This window comes from Pelobates fuscus, chromosome 1 (genome assembly GCF_036172605.1).
Source record: "Pelobates fuscus isolate aPelFus1 chromosome 1, aPelFus1.pri, whole genome shotgun sequence".
Lineage (NCBI taxonomy): Eukaryota > Metazoa > Chordata > Amphibia > Anura > Pelobatidae > Pelobates > Pelobates fuscus.
In genome coordinates this window covers 254,701,040-254,720,551 of record NC_086317.1, presented here as the reverse complement: position 1 = coordinate 254,720,551, position 19,512 = coordinate 254,701,040, and the positions used below count along the sequence as shown (strand labels likewise).

General features: G+C 45.8%; 1 protein-coding gene across 1 annotated transcript in view; it reads right to left on the bottom strand.

Moving 5' to 3' along the window:
• Positions 1-19,512, bottom strand: part of IFNLR1 (interferon lambda receptor 1) — a 62,034-nt gene that overhangs the window by 3,329 nt on the left and 39,193 nt on the right. Inside the window, exon 6 of the mRNA XM_063456569.1 lies at positions 2,859-2,980. Coding sequence (XP_063312639.1) covers positions 2,859-2,980 — 122 coding nt within the window. The remainder of the gene's footprint in view (positions 1-2,858; positions 2,981-19,512) is intronic.

The window sequence follows — 19,512 nt, the reverse complement described above, 5'->3', positions numbered from 1 at the left end:
TTCAATATCCCCATCTTTCCAACTAGATTGCATCTACCAGGTACTATTTGTGTCTATTTCATACCATATTTTTTTTTTCTATTTATTAGAAAGGTCTATCTCTTTGTCTTATTTTCAATTCACTGCAGTTCACTGTTTAGTAAATAACCCCCCAATGGAACATGCAGATAGGATGTGGAGCATGTATTATACACTGAAGTATGATTCACACCGTTATAAAGCTATAGTGGTGAGTTAATAATAGTAGGAAGATAAGTGACAGGTATAATAAAAGAAAATAGATGAGATACAGAAAATGGAAAGTTGCAAATGCATGATGAAAAAATACAGATTTGAATTGGGCATTGCAGAAGAAAATATAACAAAATTAAAAACTAAGAAAATTGGTTTTGTGAGATTTACTAAATTTATATCTATACATAATCAAAGAAAAGGCCAAGTCTCTGCAACCTGTAAATGAAAAGCAACATTCCAGTTTATGTAGATAAATAACATGAGCTGGCAAGTCTGAGCAGAGTAAATATTTACTCTGCTTACTGAATATAAATTCCTCCATTGAAGTTCATGGGAAAATGAAATGAATATATAGTAAGCAGAGAAAACCATTGTTCTTCTAAGAGAATCTATTCCACGGGTAGGCAACCTTCGGCACTTTAGATGTTGTGGACTACGTCTCCCATAATGCTCTTACAACCATACCGCTGGCAAAGCATCAAGGGATATGCAGTCCACAACATCTGGAATGCCGAAGGTTGCCTACCCCAATCTAGGCCCTGGGGAGATAGCGCAGCTAAGCGGACAAGGGCACATGTAGGAGTGTGGGGATAGATGCATGGGATTATGTTCTGTGTAAGTTAGAGTGGGGGAGGTCTTCTCTCAGTGCCACTTGGGATTCGGCCCAGCAAACAGCTTCCCTCCCGCCCGCCCTATTAGTATATTTAGTCACAGCTAGCCGGGGGTATGTCCTTGCCAATTGAGTTTGAGGTTACGTTTAAGTATATGGAATGAGATGAACAAGTTTTTTAAGGTCTCAAACCTCCCCTGCTCCAAAGGTTAAACTTTAGGTTGCCTGAGGTCTCGTGCCCATCGAGCGTGGATAAGGTCGGCTGATGGCAGGCATTGGAAATATATGATTTTTATGACGAGGGGGGAGGTGAGAGGGAGTGGTGATTAGGAACCACTCTATGTTTATTGGCATGGACGGTTGGGTCACTGTATAACACTATGTGTGGAGTTATATATATATATATATATATATATATATATATATATGTTAATTTATGCTTATTTATGTCTAACGTTTTGGTTACAGAAAAGAAGAGATTTAATAAATAAAGTTATGGATGTGTTATGCAGTAACTTAGTTTATGATAATAAATGCTGTGGCCTGTTTCATCCATACTAAGTGGTCTGTCGTTACTGGGGGGTTGAATAGGGTTAGATTTTGTTCTAGGCTGCATCGTGATTCCCCACTACGTACATACAAGTCTAATGTCTTTCTTCAGCCTGGGAATGCTGGATTGTGTAGATCTAAAGCATTGACCTCCATAAGATGCGCCTCTCTGTTAAATCAGTGATAATTGTGTGTTAGTTCACAAGAAAAACAACAAACAATGGGACTAATTTGAATATAAAGGGTAAAATTCGCATGTACTGGGTGTAAATTATTTATTCTAACAAACATGATAACATATGATGTTTTTCACGACCAGATCATGAATGCCTATATGGCTTAAACTACACTTTTACTTTACTACACTGGCTGGTATTTTGTTTCTTTATGCACAGGGGCAGGGGTGCAATTGTGCCTCAGTTCACTAGCAGAGAGGGTTTGTGGACTGCATCCTTACAGTTCAATTTGTTTGCAGATTAAGAGAAAGGGGAGATGCTTGCAAATGGCTGCAGGTTAGATGAGACATTGATGTCAGTGAGTCAGGTGAAAAAGAATCTATAATTTTAATTAGGAAAAGGTAGGCACACTCAGTCAAATGCTATCCGAGGAAATATCCAAAAACAAAATAAGTCAAAGAGAAGACAGGGTGCTCACTCAAACAAGGTCCTATTCTTCAAGGACCAAATAAATCTACAAATACTACTCAATGAGGAGCACAACCGTAAAAATAAAAAGACATTTATTAAATAGATCCACAAAAAGGAGGTATCTCAAATGCATCACAGATAATCAAAGCATAAATCACATGATAATAGTACAAAAACATGCACAAAATCCTGCAATTATATCCAGGCAGGAATGATAACTAACAGGCTCCCTTGATAAAGGCATTTTTTCTGCTGACATGTTGGGGGCTTGCTGGTTGACTTTTCCCCTCTCCTCGCTATTTCTGGTATGAATTGGTTTGTTTTATATGTATTATTTGCTGGGTTGTTGTATCCTGGTATCTTTATGACTTAGTAGTTATTCTGTTTCTTATGAACCTGTTTGTTATTATTCCTGCTTGGATGTAATTGCAGAATTTTGTGCATTTTTTTGTACTATTAACACATGATTTATGCTTTGATTATCTGATATGCATTTTGAGATACTTATTTATTTTTACGGTTGTGCTCCTCATTGAGTAGTATTTGAAACAGAATCTATAACTTGGGCTTGCACACATTTCTGTGAGCGTATCCTAATGCTGTACAGGTAATACTGATGGAGGTTACAGGAATGCATGATGTCGCACCCATGAACCCCGGCAGCCTCCATTTGTCAAACCCTTATATCTTATGTGCAATGGGAGCAGCCACACAAGAGATCTGACAGTTTTGTGTGAACAAATAAGGACAATTCATTTGTACTTGCCCCCTCCCTACACAGGAGTCAAATAGCAAAACAAACATGAGTGATCTCTTACCAATGCATGTGGTGTTTTGGCTACGTTAGTCATCCTACAGGTGCAGTAATTCAGAAGAAAACCACAACCAAGGAAACCAAACAGGAAAACTGCTATAACCAGGCCCCAGTGTGTGTTGTTTTCTGAAAAGGAAAATAATTAATGAGTTAAAGTAGTAGTTACCTTTCAATATATTGTGCAATCTGCATATAAAAAAAAACAAAAAAACAAAACAAATCGATAGTCTTTGTATTTTGAATTCCCTCAGCACAGACTGAGTTAAATTGAACCTGTTTTGACTCCATGTCACCTCAATTCATATACAGTGCCTTGCAAAAGTATTCACCCCCCTTTGACTTTTTACCTATTTTGTTACATTACAGCCTTAAGTTCAATGTTTTATTAATCTGAATTGTATGTGATGGATCAGAACACAATAGTCTAAGTTGGTGAAGTGAAATGATAAAAATATATACATAAAACTATTTTTTAGAAATAAAAAACAGGAAATTGTCATGTGCGTATGTATTCACCCCCTTTGTTATGAAGCCCATAAAAAGCTCTGGTGGAACGAATTACCTTCAGAAGTCACATAATTAGTGAAATGATGTCCACCTGTGTGCAATCTAAGTGTCACATGATCTGTCATTACAGATACACGCCTTTTTTGAAAGGCCCCAGAGGCTGCAACACCTTAGCAAGAGGCACCACTAACCAAACACTGCCATGAAGACCAAGGAACTCTCCAAACAAGTAAGGGACAATGTTGTTGAGAAGTACAAGTCAGGGTTAGGTTATAAAAAAATATCCAAATCTTTGATGATCCCCAGCAGCACCATCAAATCTATCATAACCAAATGGAAAGAACATAGCGCAACAGCAAACCTGCCAAGAGACGGCCGCCCACCAAAACTCACGGACCGGGCAAGGAGGGCATTAATCAGGTAACCCTGGAGGAGCTGCAGAGTTCCACAGCAGAGACTGGAGTATCTGTACATAATACGACAATAAGCCGTACGCTCCATAGAGTTGGGCTTTATGGCAGAGTGGCTAGAAGAAAGCCATTACTTTCAGCAAAAAACAAAATGGCACGTTTTTGAGTTGCGAAAAGGCATGTGGGAGACTCCCAAAATGTATGGAGGAAGGTGCTCTGGTCTGATGAGACTAAAATTGAACTTTTTGGCCATCAAAGAAAACGCTATGTGTGGCGCAAACCCAACACATCACATCACCCAAAGAACACCATCAGTTAATCATGGTGGTGGCAGCATCATGCTGTGGGGATGTTTTTCAGCAGCCAGGACTGGGAAACTGGTCAGAGTTGAGGGAATGATGGATGGTGCTAAATACAGGGATATTCTTGAGCAAAACCTGTACCACTCTGTGCGTGATTTGAGGCTACGACGGAGCTACACCTTCCTGCAGGACAATGACCCCAAACACACTTCTAAAGCAACACTTGAGTGGTTTAAGGGGAAACATGTAAATGTGTTGGAATGGCCTAGTCAAAGCCCAGACCTCAATCCAATAGAAAATCTGTGGTCAGACTTAAAGATTGCTGTTCACAAGCGCAACCCATCCAACTTGAAGGAGCTGGAGCAGTTTTGCAAGGAGGAATGCACAAAAATCCCAGTGGTAAGATGTGGCAAGTTTATAGAAACTTATCCAATGCGACTTGGAGCTGTGATTGCCGCAAAGCTCTACAAAGTATTGACCTTAGGGGGGGGTGAATAGTTATGCACATTGACTTTTTCTGTTACATTGTCCTATTTGTTGTTTGCTTCACAATAATAAAAAAATCATCTTCAAAGTTGTGGGCATGTTCTGTAAATTAAATGATGCAAATCCTCAAACAATCCATGTTAATTCCAGGTTGTGAGGCAACAAAACACGAAAAATGGTAACTGTACTTAGTGTGCATATCAATATATATATATGCCTCTACAAAGCAAAACACTCAGGACTTGCTTCAGTGCAGTGTTCGGTTACAGAAGCATTCCACAATAGAAGAGCTCTCTGAGATCTTTTGGCAAAAACACATTTATTAAAACCTAATCTCAATGTTTTGGTCTTTAACAGGGACCTTTGTCAAGATAAACCAAGCTTATAAAGACCACAGTACAACCAAAACAAGACACAGACACGTGTGTAAAAAAAACAAAAAAAAAAAACACAAAGAAAAACACACGTGTCTGCAATTAAAAACCTACCTGGAAGAACAGCTAGGAACAAAAGAACTCTAACTGGTGGGAAAGGACAGATAATACAATGTTGCAATAAGTAATTACCAATACAGTTAGGCAACAAAGCAAAACAAATAGAAAAAACATGCAAAGCAAGTGCTTCTGGGAAAGACAACAAAGGAACAAAACAACTTATAATCCATCTCAGTGTGTGGATAAAAATAAAAACTACTAAAACAGCACAAGGAGCTTTCCAGGTTACCAGCTGACTGATAATCCACAAATCGCAATCTAAAACAAGCATGTAAAACTTGCGGCCCACAATGGACATCTTTGCGGCCCGGCGAGCCACGAGTGAGTGAATGAGTCTGTCAGTGAGTGAGTGTGTGTCTGTCAGTCTGTCTGTGTCTGTCAGTGAGTGAGTGTGTGTGTGTGTGTCAGTGAGTGTGTGTCTTTCAGTGACTGTGTGAGTCTTTCAGTGTGCGTGTGTGTCTGTCAGAGTGTGTGTGTGTTTGTCTGTCAGTGAGTGTGTGTGTCTGTCTGTGAGTGTGTGTCAGTGAGTGTGTCTGTCTGTGTGTGTCAGTGAGTGGGTGTGTGGGTGTGTCAGTGAGTGTGTGTCTTTCAGTGATCGTGTGTGTCTTTCAGTGTGTGTGTGTCTGTCACAGTGTGTGTGTGTCAGTCAGTGTGTGCGTGTCTCTCTCAGTGAGTGTGTGTGTGTGTGTCTGTCTGTGTGTGTCAGTGAGTGTGTGTGTCTGTCAGTGATCGTGTGTGTCTGTCAGTGTGTGTGTGTGTGTGTGTGTGTGACTGTGAGAGTGTGTGTGTCACTCAGTGTTGTGATGGCAGCAGCTGGAAAGTGAAGGACCTGGAGGTGCATGGATGCACGCAACGCTAAGTCACATTCCAAAGTGACGTTTACATGCTCCACCTTCACAGGGTTTTAAGAAATAGCGAGAGGATCCGCTTTGGCACAGGGTGCAGATGGCGGAATTTAGGGGAATACCAGAGGCCAGACTCCGAAGTCGCACACTGGCAGTGGCAATGTGAGTGGAGTCTGCTTGTTGGCTAGAGAGGGGTGCTGGGATTTAGTAGAGGGGAGACTAGGATTTGTAGAGGGGAGGGACTAGGATTTAGTAGAGGAGGGGTGCCGTTCTTTTTTTTTTATATATATATATATATACTGTACTTTTAAAAATAAACTTTAAGTTGTTTTTTTTTGCGGCCCACATTAACTTAAACCTTGTTTATTTGGCCCGTGCTAAACTTTGAGTTTGACATGCTTGATCTAAAACACATGTAACCACAATATTCCCATAAGGTATATAATCTAAAAAAGATGACTCCAACTGATATGTTAAGGATACACTGAAGAAGATTTGTTTCCTTGAGGCACACTGCTAGCAGAGTCTGCTGGCACAGTTTCAGAGAGTGGTCATTCCTACCGCTTCCCGGGGTGTACATGGATATGGTCAAACCCCATAAAACAGAGTGTAGTCAAGCGGCTGTTACATAAATAATACAAATATAAAGTGCAATGTGCCTTTAAAGTGACCACTCTTATGGCTGTGCTCACTTGTAATTATATAACCACACACAATGTGATAAATACTTACATTATAGTACACATGAACATAAAAAATATATAGTATATATTCACAAATCGATGAACACTGAGGAATAGGAAAAGTTGCACTCACAAATAAGGAGCCGATAAATTACTGCTCAGGACAGAGACACATTCTCCAACCACTCTTGCAAAATGTAGAGAGGCAGAAAGTCCACATGGGCAATGTACAAGTAAATACCGTATTTATCGGCGTATAACACGCAGCGGCGTATAACACGCACCTCATTTTTAGAAAGAAATTCCAGGAAATTTCCCCCTCTCCCATAGTATTCCCCCCCTCATCCCATAGTATTCCCCCCTCATCCCATAGTATTCCCCCCTCATCCCATAGTGTCCCCCCCTTTCCATAGTATTCCCCCCTCCCATAGTATTCTCCCCCCTCCCCTCCCATAGTATTCTCCCCCCCTCCCCTCCCATAGTATTCTCCCCCCTCCCCTCCCATAGTATTCTCCCCCCTCCCCTCCCATAGTACTCTCCCCCTCCCCTCCCATAGTATTCTCCCCCTCCCCTCCCATAGTATTCTCCCCCCTCCCCTCCCATAGTATTCTCCCCCTCCCATAGTATTCTCCCCCTCCCCTCCCATAGTATTCTCCCCCTCCCCTCCCATAGTATTCTCCCCCCCTCCCCTCCCATAGTATTCTCCCCCACTCCCCTCCCATAGTGTACTTCCCCCCCCCCTCCCATAGTGTACTCCCCCCCCTCTCCCCTCCCATAGTGTACTCCCCCCCCTCTCCCCTCCCATAGTGTACTTCCCCCCCCTCCCCTCCCATAGTGTACTTCCCCTCCCATAGTGTACTTCCCCTCCCATAATTACTTACCTGTCCTGAAGCGTGGGCCGGCTTCACAGCTTGCACCGCGGTACAGGAACTTTAATTTCATGTTCCGGTTTCCGGCGGGACTGAAAGGAAGTGTGCACACTATTGTGCACACTTCCTTTCAGTCCCGCCGGAAACCGGAACATGAAATTAAAGTTCCTGTACCGCGGTGCAAGCTGTGAAGCCGGCCCACGCTTCAGGACAGGTAAGTAATTATGGGATATCGGCGTATAACACGCACCCACGATTTTTCCCCTATTTTCAGGGGAAAAAAGTGCGTGTTATACGCCGATAAATACGGTAATTCACTTTATTGGTAAGTAACAATAGGATAAAAGAAAATATTCATCAAACCTCCTTAAAATCTTACACTATTATATACTACAGATATACTTATATACTTTTACTGGATTTTTTAAGTGACTTTGGGTGAATGCTGCTCTCAGTAAGGACAGGGCCGGATTAACATAGGGGCTGATGGAGCTGCAGCTCCAGGCCCAGGCCCATGGAATAGGCCCATTGATTTAACCCCTTAAGGACACATGACATGTGTGACATGTCATGATTCCCTTTTATTCCAGAAGTTTGGTCCTTAAGGGGTTAAAAAAAATAAATAAAAAAAAAATTATTTTTTTTACTTTTTTTTTTACACACTACTCTTAGGGTTGCCAGGTATTTCTTAGGGTTGCCAGGTATTTCTCAGAAGTATTTCTCAGGTATTTGAGGCTGCCTAGCCGGTGCCGGTATTGCAGTAATACCGACAATACAAATGTCTGTCTCAGTATAAACAGAGATTATTCAGCAATACCAGAGCTGGACAGTAGGGGTCGCTGTTTGTGTGGAGAGAGGTAGTGATAAGAAGTTACGGCATCTCCCTCACTGCCTCTCTCTACTCACTGATCCGCGAGGGAGCAGCTCTGCACAGAGAGTCCAGACATCAGCTCCGAGACATGGGGACGCTGAGACATTGGGACACTGGGGAACATGGGGACCCTGAGACATTAGGGACACAGTGGCCCCATGTCTCCCAGTGGCCCCTATTGTGTGTCCCCATGTCTCCCAGCCACTGTCCATAGTGTCTCAGTGGCCCCATGTCTCCCAGTGTTCCCATGTGTCCCCATGTCTTTCATGACATCGGGACACTGGGAGACATGGGGACACAGACTCTAAGGGACACTGGGAGACATGAGGATACAAACACTAGGGGACACTGGGCAACATGGGGACACTGAGACACTAGGGGACACTGGGAGACATGAGGATACAAACACTAGGGGACATTGGGCGACATGGGGACACAGACACTAGGGGACACTGAGAGACATGGAGACACTGGGGGACACAGGGAGACATTGGGCGACTTTGAGACCTAGGAGACATAGGGCACTCCCCATGTTTCCCAGCCAGTGTCCCTAGTATCTCAGTATCCCCATGTGTCCCTGATGTCTCTCAGTGTCTGTAGTGTGCCAGTGTCCCTAGTGTCTCAGTGTTTCCTAGTCTCCCAAAGTCCCCTAGTCTCCCAATGGCTCATTAGTGTCAGTGTCCTTTAGTATAAAAGAAAAAATCTGAGGCACTCACTATGATAGATTTAGGCAGGTTTATTGGACACCGCAACGTTTCGACCTGTGCCCAGGTCTTTATCAAGTCTCCAATGTCCCCTAAGTATCAGTTTCCCCTATGTATCAGAGTGGCTCAGTGCTCCATGTCTCTCAGTGCCCCATGTCTCTCAGTGCCCATAGTGTCTTCGTGACCGTCGTGTCTAGTATAAAATAAAAAAAATCTCAGGCTCTCACTGTGATAGCTTTAACCCCTTAAGGACACATGACATGTCTGACATGTCATGATCCCCCTTTTATTCCAGAAGTTTGGTCCTTAAGGGCTTAAGCATGTTTATAGGACACCGCAACATTTTGACCTGTACCCAGGTCTTTATCAAGTCTCCAGTGTCCCCTATATATCACAGTGTCCTCTATATATCACAGTGTCTCAGTGCCCCATGTCTCCCAGTGTCCCCATGAGTCTCAGTGTCCCCAGGTCTCCCAGTGTTCCCTAGTATCTGTGTCCACATGTCTCCCAGTGTCCTAGTGACATGGGGACACTGGGAGACATGGGGACACAGACACTAAGGGTCTGGGAGACGTGGGGACACATACATGCCCCTTTTTTGTGTATGTTCACCCTTTCGGACATTCTGGTTATGTGATTTGTGTCAGTGGCCCACCCTTTTACCGCTTCCATAGACTTCCTGCTTTACTGGACACTGCTGTTAGGGGGTATGGGTTTACTTGAAAGATGAAAGCGTGAGATTAGCAAAGGGTAGTGTTTTCTCATAGTTGCATCCTATGAGTTTCCCTCCAGCACCATCTCCATCAGATACATGACGCTTAGGAGGTAGGACTGTTTTAGTGTTTTTGGTCAATACGATTTTGTAATTAGGTCCATCATAATTATCAGCACCAGGCCCACTGGGCTCTTAATCCGGCCCTGAGTAAGGAGATCCTGTCAGTACTCTTTCTAAATAGTGTGTATCGAAAACCCTGTTTAGTGAGAGTCAGTAAGTCCAAAAATTCAATCAATTTAGTACTGTATTTGGAAGTAAAGTGTATAGAAGATTATCCAAATGGCTGAGGTCATCAAGCAGATTCTGTATGACATAAATTGAATCATTCCAAATAATAAATGCATTGTCAATAAATCTCAGGATAACAAACACAAATGGTCCTATTATTCAATGATATGTTCCAGTTTGTAGATGAACATAAAGGCATTAGCGTACATGGGGGCCATCACTGCCCCTGTTCACATGCCAGAAATCTGTAAGTAGCATTTGCTACTAATGAGAAGTAATTGAGAGACAATGATAAACCCAATAAACACAGAAAAAAAACCATTGCAGTGCTGTCATAGCATTCAGATATCCGCAGGGCTAGTTTTATGGCTGAGACACACATTCAGATTACTTAAAGGGACACTATAGTCACCTGAACAACTTCAGCTTAATGAGGTTGTTCAGGTGAGTGCTACAGCTACCCGGAGCCTTTTTCTTGTAAGCACTGTATTTTCTGAGAAAATGCAGTGTTTACATTGGAAGCTTGGAACACCTCTTGTTGCAGTCAATCAGACGGCCACCAGAGGGACTTCCGAGTTCAGAGGCCCTAAAAAGGCCTCTCGTCCGATGCATTCTGGGTGAATGCATCAGACGGGCTATCAGCACACAAAGCACTGTGAACGCGCTTTGTGTGCTGATAGCCTGTCAGCACTGCTGCGGGCGTGGCTTCAGCTGACAGCTTCAGCTTCAGCAGACAGCTGAAGCCCGAACCCACAGGGAGCTGACTGTCCACAATAGTGGTTGAAGGGGGGGGGGGGGGAGACCTACTCTCCTTCCCCCCCCCGGCCCCCACCGCTGTGCGGCGGGTGGGGGCCCTAAAATTATCAATAAGGGGGGGGACCTACTGTCCCCCCCCGGCCCCCACCCCTGTGCGGCGGGTGGGGGCCCTAAAATTATCAATAAGGGGGACCTACTGTCCCCCCCCCCCCGGCCCCCACCCCTGTGCGGCGGGTGGGGGCCCTAAAATTAAAATTATCAATAAGGGGGGGACCTATTGTCCCCCCCCGGCCCCCACCCCTGAGCGGTGGGTGGGGGCCCTAAAATTATCGATAAGGGGGGGGGCCTACTGTCCCCCCCAGGCCCCCACCCCTGTGCGGCGGGTGGGGGCCCTAAAATTATCAATAAGGGGGGGACCTACTGTCCCCCCCCGGCCCCCACCCCTGTGCGGCGGGTGGGGGCCCTAAAATTATCAATAAGGGGGGGACCTACTGTCCCCCCCTGGCTCCCACCCCTGTGCGGCGGGTGGGGGCCCTAAAATGATCAATAAGGGGGGGACCTACTGTCCCCCCCGGCCCCCACCCCTGAGCGGTGGGTGGGGGCCCTAAATATAAAGGGGGGGGGACCCTAGTTAACCCTCCCCCCCCCCAAAAAAAAAAATTATCTCCCTACCTACCCCCCTCACCCTAAAAATAATGAGGGGGGGAACATTAACTAAAAACCTGTAAAAAAATAAAAAAATAAAAAGAGATAAAAAAAACTTACCATTCGATGTTTTCTTTCTTCTAAAATCTTCTTTCTTCAGCCCAAAAAAGGCCAAATAAAAATCCATAATAACCGACGCAATTAAAAAAAAAAAAAAAAAAAAAAAAAAAAAAAACGAGCGCAAAAAAAATAATCCATCTTCACCCATGGAGGGCTCCGCGCAGACTGAGCTCCGCAGGGTGGGCAAGGCTTATAAAGCCTTGCCCCGCCCTGCAATTAGGCTAAGAACACTCTGATTGGTGGGTTTAAACCAATCAGAGTGCTCTTTGTCATTTTACAAGCGTGGGAAAGTTCTTTGGAATTTTCCCACGCTTGTAAAATGACACAGAGCACTGTGATTGGATGGATTTCAAGCCATCCAATCACAGTGCTCTGTGTCATTTTACAAGCGTGGGAAAATTCCAAAGAACTTTCCCACGCTTGTAAAATGACACAGAGCACTGTGATTGGATGGCTTGAAATCCATCCAATCACAGTGCTCTGTGTCATTTTACAAGCGTGGGAAAATTCCAAAGAACTTTCCCACGCTTGTAAAATGACACAGAGCACTGTGATTGGATGGATTTCAAGCCATCCAATCACAGTGCTCTGTGTCATTTTACAAGCGTGGGGAAATTCCAAAGAACTTTCCCACGCTTGTAAAATGACACAGAGCACTGTGATTGGATGGCTTGAAACCCATCCAATCACAGTGCTCTGTGTCATTTTACAAGCGTGGGGAAATTCCAAAGAACTTTCCCACGCTTGTAAAATGACAAAGAGCACTGTGATTGGATGGCTTGAAATCCATCCAATCACAGTGCTCTGTGTCATTTTACAAGCGTGGGAAAATTCCAAAGAACTTTCCCACGCTTGTAAAATGACACAGAGCACTGTGATTGGATGGCTTGAAATCCATCCAATCACAGTGCTCTGTGTCATTTTACAAGCGTGGGAAAACCAATCAGAGTGTTCTTAGCCTAATTGCAGGGCGGGGCAAGGCTTTATAAGCCTTCCCCACCCTGCGGAGCTCAGTCTGCGCGGAGCCCTCCATGGGTGAAGATGGATTATTTTTTTTTGCGCTCGTTTTTTTTTTTTTTTTTTTTAATTGCGTCGGTTATTATGGATTTTTATTTGGCCTTTTTTGGGGCTGAAGAAAGAAGATTTTAGAAGAAAGAAAACATCGAATGGTAAGTTGATTTTATCTCATTTTGATAATTATTGATAATTTTAGGGCCCCCACCCGCCGCACAGGGGTGGGGGCCGGGGGGGGACAGTAGGTCCCCCCCTTATTGATAATTTTAGGGCCCCCACCCGCCGCACAGGGGTGGGGGCCGGGGGGGGACAGTAGGTCCCCCCCTTATTGATAATTGTAGGGCCCCCACCCGCCGCTCAGGGGTGGGGGCCGGGGGGGGGACAGTAGGTCCCCCCCCTCATTGATAATTTTAGGGCCCCCACCCGCCGCACAGGGGTGGGGGCCGGGGGGGGACAGTAGGTCCCCCCCTTATTGATAATTGTAGGGCCCCCACCCGCCGCTCAGGGGTGGGGGCCGGGGGGGGGACAGTAGGTCCCCCCCTCATTGATAATTTTAGGGCCCCCACCCGCCGCACAGGGGTGGGGGCCGGGGGGGGACAGTAGGTCCCCCCCTTATTGATAATTTTAGGGCCCCCACCCGCCGCTCAGGGGTGGGGGCCGGGGGGGGCAGTAGGTCCCCCCCCTCATTGATAATTTTAGGGCCCCCACCCGCCGCACAGGGGTGGGGGCCGGGGGGGGACAGTAGGTCCCCCCCCTATTGATAATTTTAGGGCCCCCACCCGCCGCTCAGGGGTGGGGGCCGGGGGGGGCAGTAGGTCCCCCCCCTCATTGATCATTTTAGGGCCCCCACCCGCTGCACAGGGGTGGGGGCCGGGGGGGGACAGTAGGTCCCCCCCCTTATTGATAATTTTAGAAAGCGAGCTGAGCTGTCAGTCAGACAGCTCAGCTCGCGAACGCGCATTCCGCGCACATGCGCGGTAAAGCGCTCAGGTTCTTCATAGGGCGGCATTCAATGCCGCTCTATGAAGAACGCGATTGGTCCAGCGCGAAGCCGTCCCATTGGGCCCCGCGATTTCGTCATTTTGACGAAAAAGGGGGCGCGGCCTAGCGGGGAGCTCGGCGCTGGAACGGAGGTAAGTTTTTAATATAAAAACACCGATTTTTTTTTTTTAATTAATGAAAGTTCATATAAAAGCAAGAAGGAAGGCTGGGGGACCTGTCTTTCTTGCTTTTATATGGTGACTATAGAGTCCCTTTAATTCCCTCCTGTCCATTTGTGTATTAGTCCCTCATCTCTTTAGATTGTAAGCTTGTTTAAGAAGGCTCTCATTACCTATTGTATGTTTTATCTGTTTTGTTTCTATTGTATTGAATTAAATGTGTGTCTTGTTTGCCTATTGTACAGCACTATAGAACATTTTGTTGTTACATGAATAATTGCAATTGCAATTAGTGAGTTGCTTTGGCTGAACTCACAGGGATTTTATGTAAGATTTTTAATTGTTATTTGGGCAATAAATGTATTGCATGGTATATTGGTACTGGAGTAGAGATGTCCCGAATAGTTCGCTGGCGAATAGTTCCTGGCGAACATAGCTTGTTCGCGTTCGCCACGGATGGCGAACATATGCGATGTTCGGTCCGCCCCCTATTCGTCATCATTGAGTAAACTTTGACATTTTAGATTCATTCGGAAGCTGCATTCTTAGTGAGAAGAGGGACAGTGTAGCTGCTGCTGATTTAATAGGGAAATCGATAGCTAGGCTAGTGTATTCAGTGTCCACTACAGTCCTGAAGGACTCATCTGATCTCTGCTGTAAGGACAGCACCCCAGAAAGCCATTTTTAGGGCTAGAACATCAGTCTGCTTTTTTTTCCCCTGTGTAATCTAATTGCAGTTGCCTGCCTGCCAGCGTGTGTGTCAGGCTCACAGCGTATACTGTGCCCACTTGCCCAGTGCCACCACTCATATCTGGTGTCACAATAGCTTGCATTTAAAAAAAACAAAACTTTTTTGACTGTAATATAATAGCAGTCAGTTTCCTTCACACGTGTGCGTTTCAGGGCCTGCCAGGGCACAGTGTCACACCAGTGCAACTCATATCTGGTGTAACAGTAGTGTACATTTAAAAAAAATAAAACATTTTTTAGACTGTAATAGATTGAATAGCAGTTAGTTGTCTGCAAGCGTGTGTGTCAGGCTTACAGTGTCTACTCTGCCAACTTCTGCCAGTGCACAGTGCCACTCATATCTGTTGTCACAGTAGCTTGCACGCATAGTACCACTAATCGAAAAAAATGACAGGCAGAGGCAGGCCAGCCCGCAGGGGCTGTCGTGGTCATGGTGCTGTAATTCCCTTTGGCCCTAGAATAATGCCCATTCTTCAGAGGCCACGTACCCTGAATTCGAAAAGTTCTGAGGACATAGTTGACTGGCTAACACAGGACACCCGATCTTTTACAGCTTCCTCTCGGAACCTTGACAAACCATCCTCCTCCAGCTTAGCTTCGGGCACCTCTCAAGGTACCTGCCGCCACCACCAACACTAGCACCACAGCCGCTTCACTTGATCTGTCAGAGGAGTTATTTACACATCAGTTGGAAGAAATGAGTGATGCGCAACCATTATTGCCAGAGGATGTAGATAAAAGGAATATGTCTCAGTCAGGCAGCATTACACACATGGACGTACGGTGTGATTATGATGATGTTATACCCGCTGCGGCTTCCTTTGCTGAGTTGTCAGATACAAGTGAAGCGGTTGATGATGACGAAGCGTCTGTGGATGTCACGTGGGTGCCCGCTAGAAGAGAAGAAGAACAGGGGGAAAGTTCAGATGGGGAGACAGAGAGATGGAGGAGACGAGTTGGAAGCAGGGGGAGGTGGTCGCAAGGAGCTAGTGGCACAGTCAGACAGCATGCATTGGTACCCGGGGTCAGCCAGACAGCACGCCAAGCAACGCATGCTGTTGCCACTACCAGAGTGCCGTCATTGCAGAGCTCAGCAGTGTGGCATTCTTTTGGTGTTTCTGCCTCTGACAACAGCGATGCCATTTGCAACCTGTGCCAAAAGAAACTGAGTTGTGGGAAGTCCAACACCCACCTAGGTACAACTGCTTTGCGAAGGCACATGATCGCACATCACAAACACCTATGGGATCAACACATGAGTACAAGCAGCACACAAACTCAAAGCCACCATCCTCCTCCTGGTCCAGCATCTTCAGCCACGTCAACCACTGCTGTCGTCCTTGCCCCCTCTCAACCCTCCGCCACTCCGTCTCTTGCCTTGAGCAGTTCCTGCTCATCTGCCCACAGTCAGGTGTCTGTCAAGGACATGTTTGAGCGTAAGAAGCCAATGTCACAAAGTCACCCCCTTGCCCGGCATCTGACAGCTGGCTTGTCTGAACTCTTAGATCGCCAGCTTTTACCATACAAGCTGGTGGAGTCTGAGGCGTTCCAAAAATTTGTAGCTATTGGGACACCGCAGTGGAAGGTACCCGGACAAAATTTCTTTGCACAAAAGGCAATCCCCAACCTGTGCAAAAGGAAGTAATGGCATGTCTGGCACACAGTGTTGGGGCAAGGGTCCATCTGACCACTGATACCTGGTCTGCAAAGCATGGTCAGGGCAGGTATATCACCTACACTGCGCATTGGGTAAACCTGCTGATGGCTGCCAAGCATGGAATGTGTGGCTCTGCAGAGGAGTTGGTGACACCGCCACGACTTGCAGGCAGGCCTGCTGCCACCTCCTCTACTCCTCCTACTCCATCTTCTTCCATAACCTCCTCGGCTGAGTCCTCTTCTGCTGCTGCTTCTTGCTCCACATCAACGGCACCCCCCCAGCTCCCCAGGTACTATTCCATATCCCGGATACGGCAGTGTCACGCCGTCTTGGGGTTGACTTGCCTGAAAGCAGAGAGTCACACCGGACCAGCACTCCTGTCGGCCCTGAACGCACAGGTGGATCAGTGGCTGACTCCACACCAACTGGAGATCGGCAAAGTGGTTTGTGACAACAGAAGAAATTTGTTGGCGGCATTGAATTTGGGCAAGTTGACACGTGTGCCGTGCATGAGAAAATAAATAGTGCGGCGCACTCAGACTACAAAATACAAAAAACAAAGAAGGCTACTAAAATGCCTAACTGAGTATAAATATGGGGATTTGGTTCCACCATATGGCCATATGTTGTTAAGCCCACCACTACTTTTTTGTGCCGTGCATGGCACATGTGTGTAATCTGATGCTTTGTGCATAAGTACCCAGGCTTACAGGACGTCCTGAAGCAGGCCAGGAAGGTGTGTGCCCTACACGGGCATGGCGCACTTTTCAGATATCCAGCGGCGAAACAACATGCCAGTGAGGCGCTTGATTTGCGACATCCTGACACTTTGGAATTCAACACTCCTAATGTTCGACCGCCTGCTCCAACAAGAAAAAGCCGTTAACGACTATTTGTATGACCGGGGTGCTAGGACAGCCTCTGCGGAGCTGGGAATTTTTTTGCCACGTTACTGGACGCTTATGTGCAATGCCTGTAGGCTCATGCGTCCTTTTGAGGAGGTGACAAACCTAGTCAGTCGCACCGAAGGCACCATCAGCGACATCTTAACATTTGTTTTCTTCCTGGAGCGTGCATGGCAAAGAGTGCTGGATCAGGCCGTAGATGAGCGTGAAGAGGAAGAGGAAGAGTTGTGCTCACCATCACCACCATAAACAGCCTTATCAGCATCGCTTGCTGGACCTGCGACAACGCTGGAAGAAGATTGTGAAGAAGAGGAGTCAGAGGAGGAATGTGGCTTTGAGGAGGAGGAGGAAGACCAACCACAACAGGCATCCCAGGGTGCTCGTTGTCACCTATCTGGTACCCGTGGTGTTGTACGTGGCTGGGGGGAAGAACATACCTTCATTGAGATCACTGAGGACAAGGAACAGGACATGAGTAGCTCGGCATCCAACCTTGTGCAAATGGGGTCTTTCATGCTGTCCTGCCTGTTGAGGGACCCTCGTATAAAAAGGCTGAAGGAGAACGACCTGTACTGGGTGTCCACGCTACTAGACCCCCGGTATAAGCAGAAAGTGCCTGACATGTTAACGAATTACCGCAAGTCGGAAAGGATGCATCAGTTCCAAAATAAATTAAAAAGTATTCTTTACACAGCGTATAAGGGTGATGTCACAGCACAACGGGAATCTAACAGGGGAAGAGGTGAAAGTAATCCTCTTCCTCGCACGACCACGCCAACAAGGACAGGCCGCTTTACAGATGTGTTGTTGATGGAGGACATGCTGAGCTTTTTAAGTCCTACGCATCGCCACAGCCCTTCGGGCTCCACCCTCAGAGAACGACTCGACCGACAGGTAGCAGACTACCTTAACTGCAGATATCGACACTCTGAGGAGCGATGAACCCCTTGACTACTGGGTGTGCAGGCTTGACCTGTGGCCTGAGCTATCCCAATTTGAGATAGAACTTCTGGCCTGCCCCGCTTCAGGTGTCCTGTCAGAAAGGACCTTCACTGCAGCAGGAGGTATTGTCACTGAGAAGAGAAGTCGCCTAGGTCAAAAAAGTCTAGATTACCTCACCTTTATTAAGATGAATGAGGGATGGATCCCGAAGGGACTGACAGTGGGCAATACATTCGACTAAAAAAGGCCTGATGAGGGGGACGTAACAGGGATTAAACTGATAAGAATAGTACTACTTAACACACCACTCCTATCTGGTGGCACATTAGATTGCACGCGCAGTGCCCCAAATTTGAAGTAGGAGGACCAACCAAGCATCTTTTTCCATCTCCTGGTTCCTAAAATCGATGCCATATACACATCCCCTGATAGGGGACGTAACAGGGATTAAGCTGATAAGAATAGTACTACTTAACACACCACTCCTATCTGATGGCACATTAGATTACACGCGCAGTGCCCCAAATTTGAAGTAGGAGGACCAACCAAGCATCTTTTTCCATCTCCCGGTTCCTAAAATCGATGCCTTATACACATCCCCTGATAGAGGATGTAACAGGGATTAAACTGATAGGAATAGTACTACTTAACACACCTTATAATAACGCAGAGAGAGGCAACGCAGAGAGAGGAGTCTGAAGAAGAGGAGTCAGAGGAGGAATGTGGCTTTGAGGAGGTGGAAGACCAAACACAGCAGGCTTGTTGTCACAGGGGGCTTGTTGTCATCTTTCGGGGACCCTTGGTGTTGTACGTGGCTGGGTGGAGGAAGAGACCTTCAATGACATCAGTGAGGACAAGGAACGGGACATGGCTAGCTTGGTATCCAACCTTGTGCAAATGGGGAGTTTGCCGTTTGTGCAAATGGACTGTTTGCGGTTGTTTGCGGTGCGTTAAACGGGGAGTTTGGTCTGTCACTGTGAAGCGGGCATAACCCTTACACTACCTGATCGATACAACATCATACCTGATGTTTTTTTTTTTTTATATTCTTTATTATTTTTATAGTGCACAGCGTAACAATCAGAGTACACAGACAATTCTCATGGGGATATTCAGCAATCACATAGTGGTAACATATTAGAACATGTCATGAAATACTGCACTTTTTATATTCATGGTAGCTAAGGTAATTCCAACAAGTATAGCTGGCATATCTATATGTTTCCAGCTGGGGAGACATCTTGTCAGAGGGGAGATACAGGAAATTAGAAATAATAAACATTTATGTTCTTAAGCTGGCTATCTAAATATAATCATAAAAGCTGACAAGTAATGCTGATTATGGTTTAGGAAACAGGCTAAGTGACCATAGTAGTACCGACTATGCCAGGCTTAGAAACATGGGGTGAGTTATTCTATATTCAGGCCAGCGATACAATAATATTTTTGCTACTGAGCCTACAGCTAAAGGCAGTCACACCCTGTCCTATACATACAAACATATTAAAAAGTCATTTAATAAACCAAACAGCTTA